General features: G+C 44.5%; 1 protein-coding gene across 1 annotated transcript in view; it reads left to right on the top strand.

The window, feature by feature from the left end:
- The first annotated feature begins 677 nt into the window (after window positions 1-677).
- Window positions 678-20,868, top strand: part of EGFL6 (EGF like domain multiple 6) — a 38,387-nt gene continuing 18,196 nt past the window's right edge. The window contains exons 1-3 of the mRNA XM_059678447.1: window positions 678-775; window positions 14,222-14,328; window positions 17,570-17,662. Coding sequence (XP_059534430.1) covers window positions 696-775; window positions 14,222-14,328; window positions 17,570-17,662 — 280 coding nt within the window. The 5' untranslated portion in view covers window positions 678-695. The remainder of the gene's footprint in view (window positions 776-14,221; window positions 14,329-17,569; window positions 17,663-20,868) is intronic.

The raw sequence follows: 20,868 nt of genomic DNA, 5'->3' as shown, positions 1-20,868 counted from the left end.
CTCTGAACTCATATATATTCGTGTTTCTGCCATTCATTTCGGCTGGTTACCACACTACCGTATCATCTGGTGGTCCCATGTAGGTAAGCTGTCGCCGCTGAGTTTGGCAGGTCACTTGTCAAAGGAAGGAGTTGCACTTTGGAGCTCTAGCAGCCCATGCTTTGCAGTTTTTTGAAGAAAACTCTGCAGTGTGAAAGTCTAACCGGATATAGGATAGAAGCATCATTCTGAACTGGCACCCTTGGTCCCTGCTTCGACCTTTCCAGCGAATTCTTAAATCCTCCAGCGCAGGTATCACTGAAAGCTGCCCCATGTCTGAAATAGACGGCGATCCAACTAGAGCGAAGTAAACTGAGTCGGGGGTAAGTTTCTTGGTGAACACAGCGCGGAGGATGTGCGGGTGGCGCTGGAGGCGGGTCCCAGCCAGATGTGCATGGCCCTCCCCGCCCTCCCTTGCGCACGGAACCCTCTTCATCCTCAGAGGAGCCGCAGCTGTTGGCCAGGGCGCCCCCACCTCTCCTGAGCCCGCGAGCGCCCCCAACCGCAGTGCCGGCCGTCCTGTCTGCCCCGCGGGACTGCGCGCCGGGGAGGAGCGGAGACCCAGAGCCACAGAGGAGAGAGGAGGTGTGCCGGGTCCGCGCCCTCCCGGGGGCAGGAAGAGGAGTGGCAGGGACAGCTGCAGGCCTGGCGCCAATATGAAGGTGCCGTCGCCCTGGGCCCTTGCGCTCCCGCTGCTGCTCCCCTGGGTGGCAGGTGGATTAGAGAACGCGGCCAGGTGAGTGGCTGGCGATCGCCCTGGCTTCAGCTCCCCACGGGCCCCTACTCTTTGTCCCCCCGCGGGTGTGTGCGTGCTGAGACCTGGATTTAACAAGGATGCCAGTTCCTGGGCGGCCACAGCTTTTCTCCAGCTCCCTTTGCATCCGAGGCGCCCCACCTGACCGCGTCCAGTGGGATCCTGGGGGGCGGGGGGAGGCTCTGCGCCCCCCCCCCCCGCGCCCCGAGGGTGCGTTCTGGCTTCGTGATCTGCAGGCAGCCGTGGGGCCGCGTGTGTGAGGGTCTGCCTGTGGGTGGGTAGCGCCTGTGCCTGTATAGTTTTGTGTTTTCCACTCTCGCTAACCAGTACCAATGGATTGTCAGTCGCTGGTTTTGCGGCGGGAGAAGGGAACGAAATGAGAGGACTGGGACTAAGCGCTTACCCTGGGCTGAGCCCGCCGCGAAGGGGGTTCCCACGCAGTGGCTTTCTCATGAGGGTTGATGAACTGGAAAGAAAGAACATGGGTGTGAATGAAATGGACTCCTTCTTGCTGTGGCAGTTCCGAATCTGAAGCTGTTTCTTTACTGCCCATAAGCTTTCCCAAGCCCCAAAACTTATTTTTGCAGAGATCAGCAGGGCCACTTAAGAAAGACATGCTTATACAGTGCTCCCTGCAGGCCTGGCACTGTTCAAAACACCCATTTAAAGCCCCATAACTGCCCTAGCTGATTTGGCTCCATGGATAGAGCATTGGCCTAGGGACTGAAGGGTCCCGGGTTCGATTCTGGTCAAGGGCACATGCTCTGGTTGTGGGCTCCATCCCCAGTGTGGGGCATGCAGGAGGCAGCCGATCCCTGATTCTCTCTCATCATTGATGTTTCTGTCTCTCTTTCTCCCTCTCCCTTCCTCTCTGAACTCAATAAAAATATATTTTAAAAAATAAAATAAAGCCCCATAACTACACTGTGTGGAGTTATCACCCCCCAGTTATAGAGGACAAAAATGAGGCACAGATGGAGGTAAATGCACCAGGAGGCACAGCCAGTGAGTGGTGGCCCCGGGCATTCAAACCCAGGCGGTCTGGCCCAGTGTCCCTGCTTTCCACCGTCATTAGGGCAGCCTTTTGGGAATCACTCACTGGAAAAGGGTTCCTGGCTCCCTGGCTGTGGCGTCTTGCTTTCTGACGTGTCCACTAAGCAGGGCTTCTCCACTGTGGGACTAGCGCCCTTTGGGGCTGGGGTGGACCATTATTGTGGGGTAGAGAGGCTGTTATGTGCGTTGGGGGATTTTTAGCAGAAGCATCTGTGGCACTTCTAACCACCGGATGCCCGCAGCAACCTTCCCAAGTGTGACAACCAAAAAATGTCCCCGGACACGTCCAAGGTCCCCTGCTGAATCCCCTCCAGCTGAGTGAGAACCACATCGCTGTTGAGAATTTTTTAAAATATGTTTTTATTGATTTCAGAGAGAGGAAGGGAGAAGGGAAGAGAGATAGAAACATCAATGATGAGAGAGGACCATTGATTGGCTGCCTCCTGCACACCCCACACTGGACATCAAGTCCATAGCAACCCAGGCATGTGCCTTGACCGGGAATCGAACTCTGACCTCCTGACTCATGGGTCGGCGCTTAACCACTGAGCCACACCGGCCGGGCTGGAGAGTTTTTAGTGGACATTTCCTGGGCAGAGCAGGCTGGGAGCCTTGCTTTGGTGCAGGCTGCTTTCAGGTGAGCCTATCTCTGTTTGACTCGTAGGGACAAAACTTTCATCAGAGTCTGCCACAGTCTTCAGGGATTTTGAAGTTCAAAGAGAACAAACCTCAAATCAGGTTCTTAGAATGTATGGTCACAAGCTTCAATTTCCTTTTCACGATAAAAATGTGGGCAGATGTAATTTGCTCATAGTTACATTGTCCTGGAACTGTGCGGGTCTTGTATTGCCAGAAAGCCCGCTCTTTGGAGATGAGATTACTAGTTCCCTAGCAACCAGCAAACCGACCTCCAGGAGTGTCACTCTCAAAGTGCCACCGAATTAAATGCAAAGCTGACAAGCCCCCAAATAAGCCAAAGAATATTAAAATGGAGACTCTGTGGAGGATTCTGCAGTTTTCAAGACGTGAAACATGGTTTCCTTACTTCGTATCAGGTTCACCAGCCGGTGTGTTTATTATCTCCTCAGCACGCTTGGAAATGTCAAGTGGTCGGCTCTCCAGCAACTGCTGGGAGCCATGGTTAATCAACTCCAGACTCTGAGTAACAGGGACACACTAAAAGGAAAAGCTGGGCATTCACTGCAGAAAAGTATGTCTGCTGATTATTTTCTCTTTTTTAAAAATATTTTTATTGATTTCAGAGAGGAAAGGAGAGGGAGAGAGAGATAGAAACATCAATGATGAGAAAGAACCATTGATTGGCTGCCTCCTGCACGCCCCCCACTGGGGATGGAGCCTGCAACCTGGGAATGTGCCCTTGATCGGAATCAAACCCAGGATCCTTCAGTCCGCAGTCCGGTGCTCTACCCACTGAGCCAAACCAGCCAGGGCATGATTATTTTCTGAGGTTTCACACTTACAGCAAAAATTACCCCTGCTATAGAGAGATTTCTAATATAATCACCAGTTTTTATTTAATTGAAAATATGCACCATAACTTTAGTGACGTAAAAAAATATATGCCTCTTAAATGGTGCTTAGCACATAGTATACAATTAACACTTATCAAATAAATAAATCATTAGCAGCATGTGTTTCCATAGTTTAAGCATCAATATTTGGCTTGAACCCCAGACTTTTCTATACCCTTTGTGCATTGGGACAATTTAGATGCTCTAGACATGCTTTGTCCATTCCTAGATCTCCCATAATCCCCTGCTTCTACTATAATTCTCCATTCTCTCCATAGTACTCTGCTGCCCCCATAATCCCGTTTTCTCCCGTAATCTCATTCTTTCTCATAGTTGCCTGCTTCTCCCATAATCTCAATCTCTCCCATAATTTTCTCTCCCATGCTACTGTGTTGCTCCCATAATTCCATTCTCTCCCACAATCCATTTCCTTCCATACTTATCTGCTTCTCCCATAATTCCATTCTCTCCTATAGTCCTCTGCTGCTCCCATAATCCTATTCTCTTCCATAGTACTCTGCTGCTCCCAAAAGCCCATCCCCTCCCACAGTTCCCTGCTTCTCCCATAATCCCATTCTTTCCCATAGTTACCTGTATCTTTCATAATCCCATTTTATCTCATAGCTCCCTGCTTCTCCCAGAATCACACTCTCTCCCATAATTCCTTGCTTCTCCCATAATTCTCTTTTTACTTTGATGTAGTCCCATTTATTTATTTTCTCCTTTGTTTCCTTTGCCCTAGGAGATGTATCGGCAAACATGTTGCTACTAGAGATGTCTGAGATTTTGTTGCCTATGGTTTCTTCTAGGATTTTTATGGTTTTGAAACTTACATTTAAGTATTTTATCCATTTTGAGTTTATTCTTGTGTATGGTGTAAATTGGTGGTTGTTTCATTTTTTTGCATGTATCTCCAATTTTCCCAACACCATTTATTGAAGAGACTGTCTTGACTCCGTTATATGCTCTTGCCTCCTTTGTCAAATAATAATTAAGTGTAATGGCTTGAGTCGATTTCTGGGTTCTCTGTTCTGTTCCATTGATCTATATGCCTGTTCTTCTGTCAGTACCAGGCTGTTTTGATTACAGTGGCCTTGTAGTATAACTTGATATCTGGTGTTGTGATCCCTCCAACTTTGTTTTTTCTCAAGATTGCTGTGGCTATTCAAGGGTCTTTTTTTTTGGTTCCATATAAATTTTTGGAGTATTTGTTTTAGATCTGGGAAAAATGCCATTTAATAGGGATTGCATTGAATCTATAGATTGCTTTGGGTAGTATGGACATTTTAATGATGTTAATTCTATCAATCCATGAACACTGTATATTCTTCCTCTTGTTTATATGTTCTTCTATCTCTTTTTTCAATGTCCTGTAGTTTTTCAATTGTAAGTCTTTTTACCTCTTTGGTTAAGTTTATTCCTATGTATCTTATCTTTTTTGTTGCATTGGTAAATTGGATTATTTTTTTAATTTCTCTTTCTGAGAATTTATTATTGGTGTATAAAAATACCATCAATTTCCGGGTGTTAATTGTTTTATCCTGCTACGTTGCCAAATTCATTTATGAAATCTAGTAGTTTTTTGGTGAGTCTTTGGGGTTTTCTATGTACAATATCACGTCATCTGTAAATAATGACAGTTTTACTTCCTTCTTTCCAATTTGGAAGCCTTTTATTTTTTTCTTCTTGTCTGATTGCTCTGGCTAAGATTTCCAGGACTATGTTGAATAAGAGTGGTGAAAGTGGAAGAAAAAATGCTCCAAGTCAGTAATCAGAGAGATGCAAATTAAAATGACAGTAAGGTACCGCCTGTCAACAAATGACAAGTGCCCGTGAGGATGTGGAGAAAAGAGAACCCTAGTACACTGCTGGTGGGAATGAAGACTGGTGCAATCATTATGGAAAACAGTATGGAATTTCCAAAAAAAATTAAAAATGGAACTGCCATTTGACCCAGTGATCCCACTTCTAGGAATATATCCTAAGAAACACGAAACACCAATCAGAAGAATGTATGCACCCCCATGTTAATTGCAATGCAGTTCACAATAGCTAAGATCTGGAAACAGCCCAAGTGCCCTTCAGCAGATGAGTGGATAAAAAAAGTTGTTACATTTGCACAAAGGAATACTATGCCACTGTAAAAAAGAAGGATCTCTTACCCTTTGAGACAACACGGACAGGCCTGGAAAGTATTATACTAAGTAAAATAAGCCAGTCAGAGAAAGACAAGTATCACATGGTCTCACTCATATGTGGAATCTAATGCACAAAATAAACTGATGAACAAAATAGATCCAGAGACACAGAAGCATGGAACACACTGTTGAATCTCAGAGGGAAGGTAGGGTTGGGTGGGTGGGTGGGAAGAGATCAACCAAAGAACTGGTATGCATATATGCATCACCCATGGACACAGACAATAGTGTGGTGAAAGCCTAGGGTAGGGGTTGGGGTGGGCTAGAGGAGGTCAATGGGGGAAAAAGAGGACATATATAATACTTTCAACAATAAAGATTTTTAAAAAAGAATAGAATTCGTTCTATATAAAATGGCATGAAAGGACCTGCTTGATCTAGCCCAGTGATGGCGAACCTTTTGAGCTCAGCGTGTCAGCATTTTGAAAAACCCTAACATAACTCTGGTGCCGTGTCACATATAGACATTTTTTGATCTTTGCAACCATAGTAAAACAAAGACTTATATTTTTGATATTTATTTTATATATTTAAATGCCATTTGACAAAGAAAAATCAACCCAAAAAAATGGGTTCGCGTGTCACCTCTGACATACGTGTCATAGGTTCGCCATCACTGATCTAGCCTTTGCCTATTTCTTAACTTCATTTTATGTCATTTCCCCCCATGTTTTCACTATGAATGAATGAATGTGATGCAAATTAAATATAGCTGTCTTGATAACACTGACTTTTTTTTTTACTACCTTCCCTTCCTTGTCTCACTTTCCCTCTCCCCTATTGATCTTCCCTTTACCTCATCAATAAACCACTTCTTGCATTCAAATCTTATCTTGTAGTCTGCTTCCAGGGGGAGGCCAAACTAACACACTCCTCTTCCCCCATTTTAGCCCGACTCCTGAGCTTGGAAGATAAATGAAAGAAGTAGAGGAAGCAATGGAAAGTTCCAAGTTTTGTCCTACCACTCATGGCATGGGGAGTTTGAAAATGCATCAATTCACAATAGGCCTGGAGAGCTTGATAGCCTATATATTCAGGAAGGTGAGATGCTTTGGGGTACCCTGGGGCCTGTTGGACTTGAACCCTGTATCTTGAAAATGGATAGGAACCCAGAATTAATCTTAACTCATTAGGTACAATGGGCTTGCCATACTGGGAGCTATGGAAAAACAAAAAACAAAAATAAAAAACAACAACAACAACAAAACCCATCATGGTTGGACCTTGTTATCCCTATTTAGAAAAAAGATTGAATTTGTTTGGCAATATTTAAATGGATTTGAACACCAGTAAAAGAAGTTTTAACTTCTCAATTTGTCTTGGAGAATATCATGAAGTTTCCTGGAACCATAAACAAGCGTACAGAGAATTCTGGCACAGTATATTTTTTGCAGAAAATAAGAAATCCCATGAAGAAATACTACACTACTTCCACAACCCCTGGAATGTTTTTAAATTAACTTCAGCTGTGGAGACGGCAATTTTCTGATTAATTTGATCAATGTAGACAGCAAGCTGTATAATGCATTAAAGGAACTCTGGCAATTCAGCATTTAGCTCAGACTCCTACAGCTCAGGGCCTTCTCTCCACGGACACTTACTCCCCTACGTTAATACGTCCCTGCCTGAGGACCAGGTTCCCTAGGCCTTCTATGTGCCAGACTTTGTTTAAGACAGTGATGGCGAACCTATGACACACGTGTCAGAGGTGACACGCGAACTCATTTTTTTGGTTGATTTTTCTTTGTTAAATGGCATTTAAATATATAAAATAAATATCCTATCTAATAATAGACAAACATGGTAATTGACCATACCTTTGCTATGCCTCCCATTGGCTAATCAGCGAGATAGCAAATTGACCACCAACAAAGATGGAGGTTAATTTGCATACATAGGCGCGAAGCAGTGGAACAAAGACTGAAGGCGGCTCCGGCCGGAACAGCAAAGACCGAAGGTGGTTCCAGCCGGAGCGAAGGCCTGGGTCCCAGGTGCCGGAGGAAAACTGGTGCCGGCAGCCAGGGAAAGGGAAGGCCTATTGCACGAATCTTTTCGTGCAACAGGCCTCTAGTCAAAAATATAAGTCTTTGTTTTACTATGGTTGCAAATATCAAAGAATGTCTATATGTGACACGGCACCAGAGTTAAGTTAGGGGACCTCTCAAGGTGGTAGAGGGCAGTGGATGTTGGTGGAATCATTTCAGTCCAATGAAATTCTTTCTCATAAACTCCTTTGTATTGATGACCCCAGGTATATATTAGGTTCCATGGGGTTGGGTCAATCCAGCCAAAAGCATAAAAGCTCTCTATACTCAGACATCTGTTAAATTCCTATGATTGATACTTTGCCTTAACCATGTATCTTTGACAATGCCAGAATGCACTGGTCCAATTTTATACATTTTAAAAATACATGCTTCAATAAATATGGAACTAAATGCAGTTCATATTGATAGCTTTGTAAGGTTTTTTTTTTGTATCAATGGATTCACATATAAAGAACATAATCATGTATATCAGACTTTAGGAAATGGTTCTTGAAATACTACAGTGTTGATCATGGTAGGCTAACTTCTGCATCAGACCATCTCAAAATCTCAGTGGTTGAACACTGCAAAAGTTTCTTTCTTTGTCTGCCTTGAAGTCCAAGGCATGTTTAAAAGATGGCTGCATGCCTTCACATGGAGTCAGGCTCCATCCATCCATCTTGAGAGTCACCATCTTCCTCCAGATCCGCAGAATCCTCTCTCGTCAATGGGTTGATGGAAAATAAGCAGATCCAGGGTCTCTTGGGAGGCGTTGTGAGCACGCTTGGAGGCGATCTGCTCGCATTCCCACATTCCACTGGCCAAATCCAGTCCCGTGGCCCCAACTAGCTGGCAGCTGGCGGGGAAGTCTAGCGTAGCTCTGTGCCCAGGAGACACAGAAGCAACCTAATGAGTATTTAACCATCTCTTCCACCGCCATTAAATTGCAACATATGGAGTTAAAGCTATTTGGCCATTTTTAACTTTAAAAAATGGTAGTTTCATGTAGCTTAACCTAATGGTTTATGGCCCTTATCCAGAATCCTCACAACCAGATATTAAAGTATAATAAGAATTGAATTAGTGAGGGAACGATCATGAGTGGGCATGCTATTCGAGCAAAGGTAGAAGGAGAGGCTGCTGGGAAAGTAATTTGAATCATTTGCTAACATTAACATGGAATGGTATGTGAAAACTATGTAGAAACTAAATGTTCAAGCTTTTGTAAATGTTTATTTTTTCTATCACCATTTCACTCCTCTATGCCCTCTTCTACCTCTATCCACCCCCTAACCAATCACCACACTGTTGTCCATGTCCCAGAGTTCTCTCTCTCCTCTCTCTTTGGCAGTTTTTAAAAGATTTTATAAGTTAGTGTGCCCTGCTATTATTGTCAATATCATGCTTGCCTATTTCTTCCCCTCAATAATATTGTTTCAATTTAAACAGAAACAATAATTAATTTTCTTTTTATTTGTAGTTTTAAATAGCTGCACATGTGCATTAAAAAAAAAACTGGCAAGCATAAAATGCAGAGCTGGATTCTGGGGGTAATAAATCAATTTCCTCTGGCATCTTTTTAAACCAGCAAGTAATTAGTAGCATTTCTGTCCAGGAGTGATTTCCCCCCTTTAAACTAATTTTCCATTCTCATGAGCAGATGTAGCATTTGATGATCAAACCAGTAAAATCCCATTTGTATCTGTTCGTTTGAAGCCATCTCTCAAAGCTGAGTGAATTCATGGATGGCACGCCCATTCATTAAAAGGCATGTGGCTCATTATGGACCCGCATGGTTCTCTAACGGTTTTTCTTTCACTGTTGTTTGAAGCTGCTCGGTCATCTTTAGAAAATATGCACAGATCGTGTCGTTGCATCCACAGTATAGCTAGAGGCTGCTTTGTATAGTTGCCCGAACATCAGAATCCATTTTCTAGTTCCCAGTCATCAGTAGATTCTTAGCTGTTCTTTTCATTTTTTCAACAACTGAGACTAAGGCTCAATTTAATGTCCAGTTTCTGATTTCTTCTAAGAGAGCTTGAATTCTAAGATGTATTTGTCACTGAGAAAATAATCTTACTTTCTTAACAAGTTTTTCATGGCCCAAGGGTTACTCATGAACAGTTTGGCAAGTTTTAAAAGTGATGCTTTGTACAATGTCAAAAAACGATGCCTTGAAAAAAAAACACAACAAACCAACGACTTGGGAGAAATGACTACAACTCAGATTTCTGTTTCACCTTTTCACCTACAGGCAAGCATGTGAAAGCAATAAAACTCGAGAAAGACAATGTCTCTGGAGAGCTGTGGTAATGTGCAAGCAGTATATGAATTTCATCTTCTGCTGATTTTCTCCTGTTAGTTAACCCCAGGCAGAATTCTGCATAAATCAAAAGTGATTGATTTTGCCCAGCACATATGATATGGGTCTGACCACCTGTGCAGAGGGCCCTCGGCTCTTTCACCAAAGTTTCTACTTAGACTTTTGGGAAAATATCATATTTCAATAAATTTCCATTTGTTTTTGTGATATTTCACATCTAAAAGTTTTAGTAATCTTGTTAGAGCTTATTAAGTTCACCATGGCTGTAAGGCGGCTGGCTTGAGTTTTGTCAAATCTTTGCTATTTCTTAGTGCTTGAAATCCTTCCATAACTCTCCGGAGCTTTCAGGATGGACAGCCTGTTTCACGTGGACACAGGTCTTTTCTTTCTGGCCCTTGCTAATCTCCCTGCCCCTTCTCCATCCTACTATTAATTCTCTCTGCTTCCTCTCCCACTTCCCTAGTCCAAACACACACTACTTTCTATTCTTAAGTCTATAGACCACCAACTTGTGTTCTTAGTGGCTCCATCCTTGACACATGTTTTGTCCTCTGCCTGAAACAGACCCAGTAAACAGGCCCCTCTCTTGTACCTGGGTAAGTTCCACCAGTCACCAGAATTCATGTCAGGACCTATTTCTTCTAGAAAACCCCTTAATGCAGGCATGCCTGGGGTCCAGGGACCCAAGGGTCTGCCAACCACTGTGGGTTCTTGGCTTCATGCAAGAAAGAATTCCAATCAAGCTAGAATAGAATTTAAAGTGAAAGAGAGTTTATTAGTGAAGCAGTGAGAGTGGCTACTCCATATACAGAGCATCCCCTCCCAAGTGGGATTTACTTCTTTCGTTGAAGTTCATTTAATCAGGTGGTAGGGCATTCAATAAGCGGGGAGAGGAATATTCAGGATCTTTCTGGGAAAGGGGTGGAGATTTCTGGTAAGAACCCCAGCAACCACGTTGTGTCCTTATATAGGCTTCAGGCGGCTGCAGGGTGTGTCGGATAGCATGCTTATGTATTACAATGGGATATAAGGAGGTTAGGGGTCACCATAAGGGACAAAAAAAAGACACCAAATAGCTGCAGCAATCTTGAGAAGGAAGAACAAAATAGGAGAGATCACAACACCAGATATCAAGCTATACCACAAAGCCACTGTAATCAGAACAGCCTGGTACTGGCACAAGAACTGGCATATAGAACAATAGAACAGAACAGAGAACCCTGAAATCTACCCAAGCCATTATGCTCAGTTAATATTTGGCAAAGGAGGCAAGAGCATACAATGGAATCAAGACAATCTCTTCAATAAATGGTGCTGGGAAAATTGGACAGGTACATGCAAAAAAAAATTGAATCTAGACCACCAACTTACACCATACACGAGAATAAACTCAAAATGGATAAAAGACTTAAATGTATGTCATGAAACCATAAAAACCCTAGAAGAAACCATGGGCAGCAAAATCTCAGACATCTCTCATAGCAACATGTTTGCTGATAACATCTCCTAGGGCAAGGGAAACAAAGGAGAAAATAAACAAATAGGACTACATCAAAGTAAAAAGCTTCTGCACAGCAAAAGAAACGATCAACAAAATGAAAAGGGAGGCCACTGTATGGGAGAACATATTTGGCAATGATACATCTGATAAAGTGTTAATATCCAGAATATGTAAGGAACTCATACAACTTAACAAAAGGAAGACAAACAATTCAATTTAAAAATGGGCAAAGGACCTAAATAGATACTTCTCCAAAGTGGACATACAGATGGCTAAGAGACACTATGGAAAACAGTATGGAGTTTCCTCAAAAAATTAAAAATGGGCCCACCCAGCTTGGCTAAGTGGTTGAGCATCGACCTATGAACCGGGAGGTCACGGTTCAATTCCCAGTTAGGAGATATGCCTGGGTTGTGGGCTCAATCCCAAGTAGGGGGCGTGCAGGAGGCAGTCAATCATCTAAAGACATTTTCAGCTGACACTACTGGAGGGGTTGGTGCTGCTGGTGCCTGTAGGTAGAGACCAGGGATGCTGCTAAGCATCCTACAATGCACATGACAGCCTCCAACAACAAAGATTTATTTGGCTCAAAATATTGCTCATGTAGAGGTTGGAAAACCCCATTCAGAGGTTGAGCATGACTTATAAATCCCCAAAATTAATTCCATTAGAGGATGAAAAAATTGTCCCTTCAAGAAAAAGTAGCCCGGCCGGCATGGCTCAGTGGTTGAGCATCAACCTATGAACCCAGAGGTCACTGTTCGACTCCCAATCAGGGCATATTGCTGGGTTGTGGGCTCAATCCCCAGTGTGGGGCGTGCAGGAGGCAGCTGATCAATGATTCTCTCTCATCATTGATGTTTCTATCTCTCTCCCTCTCCCTCTCTGAAATCAATAAAAATATAAGTTTTTAAAAAAAGAAAAAGTGAAGAATAAATTCATCCTTGATTTGGTGTTCTCAGCTAATGAAATCTCAGACACCATCTCTTTGTAGCTCTTAACTGAACAACCAAGTTGGTAGGAGGCAGACCACGAGGGAAAACAGCAAGGTTATTTAACTTCCCGACCTGACTCAGATGTTATTAACTTGCATAAAATCCAGCCCTGCAGCAGAAAGCATGTGGTGAAATGTACATTCCTTGTCTGTTAAACAGCCCAGGAAACATTTTACAGTGCATTTAATATGCGTGTGGAAGCAACCCCAGCCCTCCATAAAATGTACAACTCAAGTCTTCTTCCAGGATCTGCTAGCAACCCTGTCCCATCCTAGGCCAGTGAGTAGGTAAACTTGCAGTGAGCTTCATCCGTGGCCTAGAATACTTAGGGGCACTTGGTGACAGGGCTCACTTGGTCAGGAATCAGCAAACTACAGCCTGCAAGCCAAGGCTGGTGGGCATCTGTTTTTATGTGGCCTGTGGCTAAAGCTAAATCAAAAAAAGGTGTACTATTGCCCAATTGGCATGGCTCAGTGGTTGAGCGTCGACCTATGAACCAGGAGGTCACAGTTTAATTCCAAGTCAGGGCACATGCCTGGGTTGTGGGCTCGATCCCCAGTAGGGGGCATGCAGCAGGTGGCAAATCCATGATTCTCTCTCATCATCAATGTTTCTATCTCTCTCTCCCTCTCCGTCTCTGAAATATATACTTTGTGTGTGTGTGTGTGTGTGTGTGTGTGTGTTTTTGTGTGTGTAAAGTATAATATGCTAATTAGACCGGACATCCTTCAAAGACGACCTTCCGGATGAAGCCAGGGCTGTGAGGGAAGCCCAGGTCCTGGTGCCTGCCGGCAGCTGGAGGAAAGCCCGGGTCCCGGGTGCCAGAGGGAAGCCAGTGCCAGCAGCCGGGGAAAGGAAGGCCTACTCTTGCATGAATTTCGTGCATCAGGTCTCTAGTATATAATAAAAGGGTAATATGGTAATTAGACTGGACGTCATTCCAGACATCCTTCTTGACAAAGCCGGGGCCTGAGAGAAGCCAGCCTGGGTCCTGAGTGCCTGCAGGCGGTCCGAGGGAAGCCAGCCAGAGGAGGGAAGCCCAGGTCCCAGGTGCCAGAGGGAAGCTGGTGCTGGCAGCTGGAAGAAGGAAGGCCTACTCTTGCACAAATTTTTGTGCATTGGGCCTCTAATATATATATATAAAGCAAATTGTGTTTCCAGGAGGCGAAGAGGAAGGAGAAGGCAGCTGGGCTGTCATCCCTGACACTGCTCTGCTGGGGCGGGGCCTCTTCTGCACTGGGCTGGAGTTTCCTCATCTATAACAGGGGAGGGCTTGGCTGAGGGTTCTCTAGAGCCTTCCAGCACTTACTGGCCTATAGTGTATGCACCTTCCAGTTTCCTCAAGCGGCCCCAGGTGGCCAGTGGGGTAAAAGTGCAGTGCTCTTGTCTGGGACAGAGCCTAAGGGCAGGGGAGTCACATTGCCACCCTCGGCTCGGAAACTGTCACACACCCGGGTAGCCGCTGTGTCTGTGCCAAGCAGACTTAGGAATCGGTGCCCTGTGAGGTTCAGGAACATAAACTTTTGGCCACTTTCATGTGCCCTAGTTTTCTAGATTATATAACCCAATTCTTTTAACCCTGGGAAAGGAGGAAATGGATGACACTAATTACTGGGGAAGGCTGGCAAGGGATGGTAGCACAGGCTGGCCACCCAAAATTCAGGTTTTCAAAGTCAAATGGGCAGGTTTGTTGAAATTAACCAGGTAACTGACATCTCTGCTGCTCATCTAGTAGCAGGGAAGGGTCTCTGTTGCTCTTTCTGTTTTTTCAAAACTAACATGTGGCTCTTTGTCTGTAGTCCAAGGGGTCACGGGTTGTCGGCACTCCAGCCTGGGCTCTGTCGCTATGGAACCAAACTGGCCTGCTGCTACGGCTGGAGAAGGGGCAGCAAGGGAGTCTGTGAAGGTAACTTTGTAAAAAATCAGGCCACCATGTGCTCAAGTAGTAGTTCAGGATCTTTAGGTTTTTATTACTATTTCTTTTTATTTTTTAATTGATTTCAGAGAGGAAAGGAGAAGGAGAGGGAGATAGAAACATCCATGATGAGAGAGCATCATTGATCGGCTGCCTCCTGCACGTCCCACACTGGGGATAGAGCCCGAAACCCGGGCATGTGCCCTGACCGGGAATCAAACCGTGACCTCCTGGTTCATAGGTCGACTCTCAACCACTGAGCCATGCCGGCCGGACTTTAGGTTTTTATCTGTGACACCATGAGCTGTGGGGTCCCCAGCAAAGGGACATGGATAGCTACCAACACCCAAGCTCTTAGGTTCCTGTGAGACCTCTTCCCACCCAAAATGTGGCTGACACCATCAACCTAGACGCGGTTTGTTAGGAGACCTGCCTTGTCACTTATTTCTGTTGCTATCTTAGTGAGCATGCCCGGCTGGCTTGTTATTGTTTTAATCAGGAGAAACTGAGTTGGACAAAAATAGGTCAAGAAGTACCTCCTTCCAATTATAATTTTTTACAATTGATTTCTAATGATATACACTTTTAAATTATGAATCACGCAACCAGTAGACTTCAGTCACAAACGTGAAAGTAAGCCATTTACTTTATAATTTTGTCACATTTTTTTAAATTTCTTTATTGATTAAAGTATTACATATGTGTCCTTATCCCCCTCCATCAAAAATAGACCACATATTGGGTCACAAGCAAAGTCTCCCAAAATTCAAGAAGATCGAAATCATATCAAGCATCTTCTCAGACCACAATGGCATAATATTAGAAATAAACTACAATAAAAACAATCCAAAAAATTCAAACACTTGGAAGCTGAATAGCATGCTATTAAACTAATGTTACTCACATTTTGAAAGTCCATGGTGCCAATTTCTAGATGGTTTCAAGGTATACATGTGTATATGCAAAGATGTTAAGTATTTTTGGATTCTCTGTACAACTTTCATACCAAGGAACCATAATTTGCCTTGGTCATTGTTTCTCAGGCCATGCGTGAGGAAAGGGCCTCTAATCATTTCAAGAGGGTTGGGGAGGACAGGGATTTATGTAGAGTTTTGTGGTGTTTGTTTTTAATATGACTTTCTTTTTTGCATTAATCCTCACCAGAGGATACTTTTTCCCCATTGATTCTAGAGCAGGGGTGGGCAAGCTTTTTGACTCGAGGGCCACAATGGGTTCTTAAACTGGACCGGAGGGCCGGAACAAAAGCATGGATGGAGTGTTTGTGTGAACTAATATAAATTCAAAGTAAACATCATTACAAAAAAGGGTACGGTCTTTTTTTTTTTTAGTTTTATTCATTTCAAACGGCCGGATCCGGCCTGCAGGCCGTAGTTTGCCCATGGCTGTTCTAGAGAGAGTGAAAGGAAGGGAGCTGGGAGAGAGACAGAGAGAAGCATTAATGTGAGACACATTAATTGGTTGCCTCCTGCACATGCCTGGCACAAGCCGGAATCAGGCCTGCAACCCAGGTACGAGCCCTTGACCAGGAATTGAACCCAGACCTTTCAGTTGGCAGACCGATGATGTAACCACCCAGCCAAACCGGCCAGGGCTATATGACTTTCTATCATAATGAACACTCTCAGTGTGAGGAATCAAATCTGCGTTCATTCCTCCCATCTAACTGAGCTGGGGTGTACTACTTCGTGGTAGGAGTCTGGTTTCACTATTCTTGTGTCCCTAGGTGGCATATGCCTGAATCTCGGTGTTTTATCTGTTAAATATTAAAAAAGCAAGTAAGTGCAGAGGGCTCAAGAAAAATACTCACTATACGCATTTGGCAAGCTGAAGAGGTTGTCAGCACTCCAACTGCCCCAGTCGAATGTTCAGGTTAATACCATTGCCATGATTTTTATATCTAAGATCTGTATTTTAGCCAGGCTGGCGTGGCTCAGTGGTTGAGCATCAACCTATGAACCAAGAGGTCACGGTTCTATCCCCATCAGGGCACATGCCTGGGCTGGGGGCTCGTTCCCCAGTGTGGGGCCAATCAATGATTTTTCTCTCATCATTGATGTTTCTATCTCTCTTTCCCTCTCCCTTCCTCTCTGAAATCAATAAAAGCTTATTTAAATAAAATAAAATAAAATCTGTATTGTATTTTATCCAATTTGCATGGTCCTTCTTGATAGTAAAGTCATATGCTCCTTGAAGCACCAAATAACAGGGTGGTTAGTCTCTGATTGCCAGGTCTCCGATTTCTAAGCCAGAGTGTGGTCTTTGTGGTCATGGGACAAGAACACAGAGTTAGACCCCGGCCTGTGAGGTCCCAGTCTACCTTGGCCTTCACCTCCTTCCATCTCTTCACCCTCATTCTATTCAAGGCCCTGCCTCAGTGCCCGAGCTTTTTAGATCTTGACCGCTGCCCTGCCTAAATCTGCTCCTTGGGCAGGGTCTGCTTAACTCCATATCATTAGCCAGATGTATATGTCACTTAGCCAGATGTTGAAGTCATTAATGAAAAGCTACAGATAGCGGAGTTTCAGGAACAATTGAACAAGAGAGCTTTACTTTCTCTAAAGCCCACTAGAATCTCAGACCATCTACACTAATAAAAGAGAAAGATGCAAATTGACCATACCTCCTCAACACCCACCAGCCAATCAGGAGCGAGTATGCAAATTAACCCAACAAAGATGGCGGGTTAATTTGCATGTGCAGGCACTGAGCAGCCAGGGGCGGGGCGGGATGCTTGCATCATTGTGGTGATGACGTAGGCGTTCCACACCGTCCCAGCTGCTCAGGGCCTCTGGGCAGCGTGGGAAGGCGGAAAGGCGGCTCTGGCTGGATGAAAGGCGGTGCAGGCATCCAGGGGAAGGAAGGCCCATTCTTGTACGAATCATCGTGCATCGGGCCTCTAGTTTTAGGCAAACTGAATGTTGCTGTGGATTGGCTATTCAAATCACAGATCCAAAGTTATTGTAAATGGAAATATCTTTTGGGAGCTTTGACCTTATGGCAGCAAGAGTCTTATTCACCATTGCTAGTTCCCAAGAAAACACTTTGCAGTGTGTTAAAGGGGGAAACGGACGAGAGAAAAAGCAGATCATCCTCTAAATGTCCCCACGGATTTCTCTGCCATAGACAAGGTGGCTGAGTTTGACATGCATACATTTCACTGTGCTAACTGCTCCTGTTCTTTTATCATTAAAACACCTTTTTCTTTCCACAGCTACATGTGAACCTGGCTGCAAGTTCGGTGAGTGTGTGGGACCAAACAAATGTAGATGCTTCCCAGGATACACCGGGAAAACCTGCAGTCAAGGTCAGTGGAACAGACCAGGGTCCAAGTCCAAACCTACCCCAGATCTTTCAAAAGCATTCTCATCGTTGCAGTGGGATTTGTGACATGATATAGTGCTCAGGATTTAACTCCAATCTTCTAATGAAAGTGGCCACTGAGTTTGGCTCAGTGGATAGAGCCTTGGTCTGTGGACTGAAGGGTCCCAGGTTCGATTCCAGTCAAAGGCACATGCCTGGGCTGCGGGCTCGATCCCCAGTAGGGGGCGTGCAGGAGGCAGCTGATCAATGATTCTGAAATATCAGAATCAGATGTTTTTACCTCTCTCTCCCTCTCTGAAATCAATAAAAATATATAAAAAATAAAAAGAAAGTGGTCTCAGAACTAGAATTTTTAGTCAATCTCCTCTCCCAGAAGAATGTAGAAGTCATTTTGATGCTTTTGTCAAGATGCCAAATAAAAGGTCTTTTTCTCTAAACAAATAGTTTTATTGTGTTTTCAAGCTACTGAAGTAATGTATATTTTTCACTAAAGAAAACAGTACCAAAGGATATAAATTAAGAAGTAAGCCCTGGCCGATGTGGTTCAGTGGTTGAGCATCATCCCATGCACCAAGAGGTCTCAGGTTTGATTCCCGGTCAGGGCACATGCCTGATTTGCAGGCTCAATCCTCAGTAGGGGGCATGCAGGAGGCAGCTGATGAATGTTTCTCACTCTCTCCCTCTCCCTTCCTCTCTCTGTCAAATTAATAAAAAAAAATTTCTAAAAAAGAAGTGAGTGTCCAGCCCTGACCAGTATGGCTCAGTTGGTTGAGCATCGTCCCATGCACCAAAAGGTTGCCAGTTCAGTTCCTGGCCAGGGCACATGCCTGGGTTGCAGGCTCCATCCCTCGTAAGAGGTGTGCAGGAGGCAGCTGGTTGATGTTTCGCTCTCACATAGATGTTTCTCTCTCTCCCTCTCCTTTCCTCTTTCTGTAAAAGTCAATAAAAATATATTTTTTAAAGTAGGTGTCCACCCCCAGTCCCTACTCTTGCCATAGTTAAGTTTGTGCTAAGTCCCTCAGGCCTTTTCTGTGATAGAACCAACATCCGTATCTCTCATGGGCATCTCCCATGTCAGCACATACACAGCTGCCTCACGCTTTTTAAGCCTGTATCCTAGTCCTTAGTGTGAACACTTTTATCATTTATGTAAAAAATACTTTATTTAATCACTATCGTCTAAGTTGTCTCCAATTATTTGCCTTTATAAACAATGCGGAAGCAGACATCATTCTATGCATGTCCTTGCACCTTGCGTGGGTGCAAGGATATGCTTAGAAGAATAGGATAAATTCTAAAAATGGAATTGTTGGGTTGATAATGTACATATTTTTTATTTTAATGGACATATTTTAAAAGGCATTTTGCGACTTTTGTCATGGGCTGTTTATTTGAAGAGTTTATTTATAATATCGCGAACAGCAGTTTTCAATCTGTATAATGTTGTTCCCCAGGAAGATTTGCCAGATAAAGATACAGATCCCCAGTTAGATTTTAATTTCAGTTAAACAACAAATAATTTTATAGCGTACTTAATATTGAATGGGATGTGTATATACTAAAAAAGTTTTTTTAAAAAATATATTTCTTTATTGATTTCAGAGAGGAAGGGAGAGGGAGAGAGAGATAGAAACATCAATGATGAGAGAGAACCATTGATCGGCTGCCTCCTGCACACCCCCCATTGGGGATCAAGCCCACAACCCGGGCATGTGCCCTTGGCCGGAATCGAACCTGGGACCCTTCAGTCCACAGGCCAACGCTCTATCCACTGAGCCAAACGGGCTAGGGCTATACTAAAAAAGTTTAATCATTTATTTAAAATTGAAACTTAACTGGGCATCCTGTATTTTTGTTGTTGTTTATCCTCACTCAAGGATATTTTTCCATTGATTTTTAGAGAGAGTGGAAGGGAGAGGGGGAGAAAAGAGAGAAAGAGAGAGAGAGAGAGGCATCGATGTGAGAGAGACATATCGATTGGTTGCCTCCAGTACGCACCCCAACTGAGACCAGGGACCGAACCTGCAACCCAGGTATATGTCCTTGGCCAGGAATCAGACCTGAGAACCTTTGGTGTGCAGGCCGACATTCTAACCATTGAGCAACACCAGCCAGGGCATCCTGTATTTTTATTTGCTAAATCTGGGAACCTTACCCCAGGGGACATCTGAACACATTTGAAGGGGTTACTACCATCATCTACTGGGTGGAGGCTAGGGATGCTGCTAAGACGCTACAGCGCACAGGGCAGCCCCCTACAACGAAGAATGATCTGACCCAGATGTCAGCAATGCTGAGGTTGAGAAACCCTGGCGTGAGGAAACTTGCCATAATTCAGGTAGGGTCTCTGGTTCTATAACATGGTTCTCAACCTTGGCTGCACATTAGAATCACCTGGGAATCTTTTTAAAATCCTGATTTCTGGGCCTCATCCTCCAAGGCCCAGCTACCCTCATCCGAGGATGAGGCCCAGAAATCAGGATTTTAAAAAGATTCCCAGGTGATTCTAATGTGCAGCCAAGGTTGAGAACCATTGTTCTATAACTCAGTTGAGCAAAGAGCAGCAAATCAAGTTCAGCTGCCCTCGAGAACAGGGGGCCAGTGTTCTGGAAGGAGGATGAAGTTCCAGAGCAGGGCAGGCACCCCCTTCGCTCCCCATGCCCAGCCCAGCGCCAATGCAGAGCGGAGCTTCTCCACTGCAACAGCCTTTCTTAGAGCTGCAGCCTCAGGGGGAACCTCTGACTCTCTCACATTCTCCACCAGCACAGAAGCCAGTGCCCGAAGCCTTAGGGCCTACGGTGTTTCCTAGAACCGGGTCCAGCTGCTTGAGAGAGCTGCTTCAAGCATCACACTCTCACCCTGGCTGGTGTGCCTCAGTGGATAGAGCGTCGGCCTGTGAGCTGAAAGGTCCCAGGTTTGATACCAGTCCAGGGCACATGCCCAGGTTGTGGGCTCGATCCCCAGTAGGGGGCATGCAGGAGGCAGCCCATCAATGAATCTCTCTCATCTTTGATGTTCTATCTGTTTCTCTTTCTCCCTTCCTCTCCGAAATCAATTAAAAAAAGAGAGGGGGGGAAATCACACTCTCGCCCTAGTCAGTGTGGCTCAGTGGATAGAGCGTCGACCTGCGGACCGAAGGGTCCCGGGTTTGATTCCGGTCAAGGACATGTACCTCGGTTGCAGGCTCCT

Source organism: Myotis daubentonii, chromosome X, assembly GCF_963259705.1.
Source record: "Myotis daubentonii chromosome X, mMyoDau2.1, whole genome shotgun sequence".
Classification (NCBI taxonomy): Eukaryota; Metazoa; Chordata; class Mammalia; order Chiroptera; family Vespertilionidae; genus Myotis; species Myotis daubentonii.
This window is presented reverse-complemented; position numbering and strand designations above follow the sequence as displayed.